The sequence below is a fragment of the Larimichthys crocea genome, chromosome XXIV, assembly GCF_000972845.2.
Source record: "Larimichthys crocea isolate SSNF chromosome XXIV, L_crocea_2.0, whole genome shotgun sequence".
Classification (NCBI taxonomy): domain Eukaryota; kingdom Metazoa; phylum Chordata; class Actinopteri; family Sciaenidae; genus Larimichthys; species Larimichthys crocea.
Window position 1 is genome coordinate 388,791 of NC_040034.1, and position 6,310 is coordinate 395,100.

The following is a 6,310-nucleotide window of genomic DNA, read 5'->3' on the forward strand; positions in this document are numbered from 1 at the left end:
TTTTGCACACCTCTTCTTCTCATCACCTGTCGTCCACCCACCATCTTCCATCGCAGCTTTTTTTTCCCATTAATCCACTTTGGATTTTATCATCTTGTCACATTTTATGTTATTTTTTAAAATATTTTTCAGCTCTTTTCAAAAACCTCTGCTGAACATTTTATACTCGGACAGTTGTTCTCGTAGACACACGTGTGTGTTGATCAGGTACCTCAAAGTGACCGCTGGGTGCTTGGAACCACGTGTAGCATCTAAGGGCAGTCTGTTGTCTTTGTAGCTCCTGGCCACACAAACACAACGCCAGCCGAGATGACAGAGAACACGCTGCTGTGTTAAGATTGCAATCTTCTGACTGGTGTTACACCCCCGCTAACATTAACATTACATAATGGATTATTGAAAGGTCACCTGGGGAGAAGATTACAGGTCTTGTCAGGGTGCGGCATGTGTCCCTCAGTCCACTTTCTGTGGTGTGCACTTTATTTCAGTGATGTTTGATGGGGGTGAGGGGCCGGCGTTGAGAGGTTTGTTAGTTTCACAAAGCTCTCTGTTTGCAATTAGGATCTCATACCGGTTGGAAACAGAACATTACCTGATTGTCGAGTGTGTGCCAGCTTGGATGAAAAATACAAATAATGTTTGCAAAAGAAAAACAAAGATGAACTTTAGTTTTAGTTTTTGTTTTTTTTTACTTTACAAGACTTTATCATCAACAGATACATTACCCAGCAGGAGATATTCACAGACATCTTCAGAAAAAAAAAAAGTACTCTTTTAATTAGTATATATCCTGTAGATTAATAAATAGTATGCCATGACATCAGTATGTACAGAGATACATTCTTCAGTGCCAGGAGGCCATGTTTTGAAATCCAGTGCAGATTAGTGGAGGCTGCTGCGGTGATTTGAACTGCTGACCACCTGAGTGTACAGCATTGAGTGTAGAGCATTACAAAGCAACTATTTACAAGTTAAAGCAAGCGTAACATCATCACTTATAGACGGCTCACTGATATTCTTTGTCCAAAAGAGTGCATGATACACTTTACAATATGAACATTTTTCCATCTGTTGCATTGTGTTATACATAAAAAGGAACTGCTATCTGAAAACATTTTTTTTGACAAGGTTGGCACCTTTGGTACATCACACCATCATGCACTGCAGTCACCCATGAAAATCGGTTTCCACTGGGCACCCATGCAGCCTCGTCGTGCTTCATTTGAAAATCAGACTTTTAGCACATTGAGAAATAAGACAAGACATACATCATTTAACTTGTTTTTTTTTTTTGCATGTTTGATTCAACTGTTGAAAATGTTTTGGGAATGAAGAACAATTGGTGCCAAAGATGACCGTGAATCCACATGACTGTAATCTTTTTTTATGAAGGTGTACATGGTAAAAAAAAACTGTTTTCATTACCTATCAAAGGTAGACAATCCTCAAAGTAGCGCACTGAATCTTGTGACAGAAAACAGAATGACAAATCTGCTACATGTTTTTTCGTGACTGGATCCACAGTTAAGCACGTTGTTGAAGGTAACTGACATCAGTACACCTGAGATGGCTGAAATCCCAAAATGTTTCATGGCGTACAGTTCATAGGACTCAGAAAGACATTTATGGCCACTGACATGTTTTTTTACAGCTTTCTTTGTCTTATGAACCAAACTGATAAATGTGCTGCACCGTCTAAATGACCACTGTGGAGACCCTTATGTGCAGTGTTATTTTTTTTAGCAAGAGCCTGCAGCTTGAATAATGAATGTATAATTACAAAAATGAAAGACATAAAGATATCTATATATCTCGGAAATGTTTGCATTCTGTAAATTCTCATAATCTCTACTTGCTTCGTGGTTCTCGTTTACCCAAACTCTAACCTAAACCAACTGCTGTGCAGCTACACAGGAATATCTGTCCTCTTCATTTCAGGGACTGTACTTGAAACACATTGGACCTCTCTCAGCAGCATCAACACAGCATGGACTTGAAATTCCAATATACAGGGCATTAGCATGTCAACAAAATAAAAAATAAAAGATTAACAGTAACATAGAACTTTTACATCTTCACACTCTCCCATACATATTCCATACGTCACGTTCAAAAGAATGACACACAATTCACACGTGCAAATACTACCACTCTCTCTCTCTTTCACACACACACACACACACACACACAACACAGAGACACACACACTGCACATCAGCCCCTCTGTGAAGGAGTACAGATGTGCCACAAGTTCTACAGTGCTTTCTTTGTCATCCAGAATATGAATACAATATAAGGCAATTGTATATGTCTAAGATACTCATATGTGTGTGTGTGTGTGTGTGTGTGTGTGTGTGTGTGTGTGTGTGTATTTATGGGCATGCGCGGCCCTGGTGTACTGTATGTTGTTCACGTTTGGATCAATACAAGCACTTCAGCCTGGTGTGTGTTTTGCACTCCAGCAGTCGTGCTTTTCAAAATGCTGATGAGTGTGTGGTGTGAATAGCACTTGCTGAAATCATCCAACAAGAAAATTAAAATATTTAAGGAGGGGGAAAAAAATCGAAGTTCTATCGGTGCATGTTGACAAAGTGGAAAGAGGCCTGCAGCTTTTCTTTTTTTTTTTTGCGCATTTCTCATCCTCTTTTGTCACACACTGAACCGTTTTTCCCCCCCGGCCTGACAGAAATGATTGCTTCTAGGTCAGCCTTATCAGCTTAGGGTTGATTGTTTTGCACACACTGTTCTGACATCTTGACAGTCTTGCGTTTTTAGAAGCTGACTGTGGATTCCGTCCAGCCGTTCGAGCCGTCACCCTTCACGGTGCTGGCCGTGCGTCCTCGTTGCGGTTGGCTGTCGGTCAGGCCAAAGAGGCGCGCCGCTGCGCATCTGTATTTCCACGACATGGTGTTATAGAGGATGGGGTTGATGGCGGCACTCAGGTAGAAGAGAACCACGGACACCAAGCTGCAGTACTCGGACAACACAGACAGCAGCGGAGACGGTGCGTCCAGAAAGCGGAACTGCAGGTAGCGACCCACATGGAACGGCAACCAGCAAAGGACGAAGGCCAACACCACCACCACTGGAGGAGGAGAGGGGGGAGTAATGGATAAGGGATGACGAGAGAATGAATCAAGTTGCAAATAAGCTTTTCTACTAAACCTAGAGACGTTTTCTTATTCTGTCTCACATACTGTAGTCTGAAGTTAGAACCCAGATCTTAGTCTACGACAAGTTATGTGTGTGCGTAATTTACGCGCTCTCTAAACTTACCCAGCATCTTGATGGTCTGTCTGTTGCTTTTGTCCCGGTGAGCCACACGGGAGTTGATGTTTGTCTCTCTGTGTCTCTGCCACAACCGACGGCCTATGAGGCTGTAGAGCACTGTGAGACAGAACACCGGCATGAAGAAGAAAACCGAGCTCAACCAAACCATGGCGCCCATCAAGCCTGACTCCACTGCGTAGTGGGTCATCTTACATTCCCGGGTGTCCTCCAAGGCGGAGTCAGTCTCATTCATTTCTGAAGTGAAATTTGTCGGCCACATGCTGTCACGCTCCACTCCCACCATGACAAACACGGGACCGGCGCTCAATAGAGACACTGTCCAGAGTAGAAGTATGAGGGCGCGCACACGCCTTTTGGTGACCAGAGCCTTGGCGCGCAGGGGGAAACAGATCGCCAGGTAGCGCTCCACTGACAGCGCGGTGATGCTCAGGATGGTGGAGTATGTGCATGACTCTGAGACGAACTGAAAGAGCTTGCAGAGCGCGTCCCCAAACCGCCAGGGCCTATACCTCCACATACGGTAGAGGTCCAGTGGCATACAGAAGAAGATGAGCAGGTCGGATACGGCCATGCTACATAGGTACAGGTTAGTGGTGGTGCGCATGTCTCGGTACTTGCTCACTACCAAAATGGTCATGACATTCCCGACCACCCCGACCAGAAACAGCAGCGTGCAGGCGATGGTGGTGGCAGTGAGAAGAGGGATTGAGAAGTAATTGGTTGGAGGCCGGCCGAGGTCAGCGTTCCTTGTGACGTTGTCGGTCTCTTCCCAGCTGCAGTTAAGGGAGAGGCACTCCGAGAGATTGGGCCAAGAGGGCATGCTGTCGCCGCGCGGTTATTCACGGGGCCGTGCCTAACCCAGACTGCTATAGGCACCTCGGGTCTGGGACTCCTCAAGCCCCTTGGTGCTACCCTGTCCTCCCATCATCACTGGTTGAGCTGCAGAGGTAAAGTTTGCGTGCGTAAAACCAAGATCCAAGAAGCGTAACCCTGTCCATGGTGAGGCTGAAAAAAGAAAAGGTCACAGTTCTGAGCGGACAAATCACGCATGAAATCCTCCAGGGGACAGATAGTCCTCTCCAAAGTCTAACACAAACATGAGGCTATTTAAGGTCGATCCAAATTATCCACTTCATCTGCAACACGTACTCTAGAGTGGTCCAACTGTGTTTGGGGCTGAGAGTACTTGTTTTTCAAAAGAAGAGTGGGCGTTTTAATTACCAAACAAATAACATGCTGGATATTTGTAAGCTAGATGAAATTAATGCGGAGGTGTATTCCAATCAAAACAGATGCCGCAGGGGAAAATACGCACAGCACAAACATCTACCACCGAACAATGATTCAAGAAAAGAAAAGAAAAATCTAACTTAGAGACAAGTTATGTCCTTCATCCTCTCAGTTTGTGAGCGCCACCAGCAGCTGAGTGCTTTGCTGAAAAATGAAGCATGAGAATCCTTCAAAGAGTCCCAAAGAGTTCCCATCACGGGCAGCGCGTCCCTGCGTTTGCGCGTCGGGCAAAAACAAAACAGTGGATACGTGGACGAGTTGCATCGGGCATCGACGGTGTGGTGGTGAGTCACAGGCAGGGTCGTAATGATGCAGCAGCAGCAGCAGCAGCAGCGGTGAACATCTGTCCAGGGGGGGATCAGGTACCGGAGCTCAAACTCAGCCAAACACAAACGGATAAACAACAACCAGGGTGAAAATAAAGACTGTTTGACGGAACGGAGAGAGTTTTATAAAAGTCACAAGCACCACGAAGAAACGACGCATTGTCAACACAAGAATACAAAGGAGACTTCAAATAATTTAAGTAGAATAAAGTAGGTGAGAGATCCACCGGGGCTTTCCCCAATCTGCTCCTCTAGTTATGATGCATACCCATTATATGGATCCTGATTCCCAGTGCGCAAAAACAGGTGAAGTGGTGATGCTCAAAAGAGGGTGATGTGTGTGGGGGGGTCCCACGTTGAAATCAGTGCTGCAACGCCGCCTACAGGTGCTTTTAAGGCAGTGTCGTACTGAGGGAGAATCCAAATAGGAGTCTGACCTGCTCCAGAAGTGTGGCAGCTCATCCTGCAAGGAGGTGAGTAGATATGATATTTCCCCCCACAGGGATCAATTCAGATCATCAGTAAGATCCAATCTGGCTTTTGCTCCTTAAAACAATCAGCATTTTGACTTTTTCTAATGAGCCACTGAGGGTTAAAGTTTTAAAAGTGCTGTTTTTGCCTGGTAGCAATATCTAATGTCTGATTAGTTTGATATCTCAGAACTGCACTGTGCCCGCGTGGAATCGTATAACTCCACGGTCACAAAGCATCAAAATGCATTACAGCCACTCTGAAGCCCGGATTTAATTCAAAGCTCAATTTGCCCACAGCAGAATGAGAAGAGGGAGGGGGGGGCGTGACGTGGCACTTATCAGTGTGCACCATTCCTCTTTCTAAGAGTGTTTGTAAATTGGCGGCACATGTCAAACCTTCATGTATGTGGAGAATATCCTATTAAAAACTGCTGCATACTGTGTGATGAGGTCAGAGCAGAGTCACTCTAGTGATTTAGCAACAACTGCCACTTAGAATTAATATGTCATCCCCCTCATAACTGGCAAAATGATTGGCTTCCGCCAAAGGCAACAAATGGAAACTGCAGAAAATGTGAAGCTGAGAGAAAAAAGGTCATTTCATGTCCCTAAAAGCTGATTTTTAGTCACTTTCATCGACTTTTCATAAAACCCATTAAATTTGGTCTGCAGCTGCAAAGTTTGGACGATGTTAAATGCACAGAAACTTGCTTCTTTAATGTTGTTCTTGATCTTTAAGTGAATACATTTAAAGTTAACTTATCCACTTTGAATCATGCAGATTTCAGTAGTGGAAGCAACAAGGTGGTGCAGTGTCACTGTCGCCTCACAGCTGGGTCCTCTCTCTGTGGTGTAACCTTTTCTTTGCTTTGCAGTTTGCATCTTCTCCCTGTGTCTGTGTGGGTTCTCTCTAGCTTCCTCCCACAGTTA

At 44.8% G+C, this 6,310-nt stretch overlaps 1 protein-coding gene across 1 annotated transcript; it reads right to left on the reverse strand.

Moving 5' to 3' along the window:
• Window positions 1-2,405: 2,405 nt before the first annotated feature.
• ghsra (growth hormone secretagogue receptor a) lies at window positions 2,406-5,134 on the reverse strand. Its single transcript, XM_010732197.3, has 2 exons — window positions 3,277-5,134; window positions 2,406-3,085 (listed from the first exon to the last, which is right to left on the reverse strand). Exons 1-2 carry the CDS (start codon window positions 4,109-4,111, stop codon window positions 2,772-2,774), a joined length of 1,149 nt encoding a protein of 382 aa, XP_010730499.1. The 5' UTR covers window positions 4,112-5,134; the 3' UTR covers window positions 2,406-2,771.
• Window positions 5,135-6,310: the final 1,176 nt, after the last annotated feature.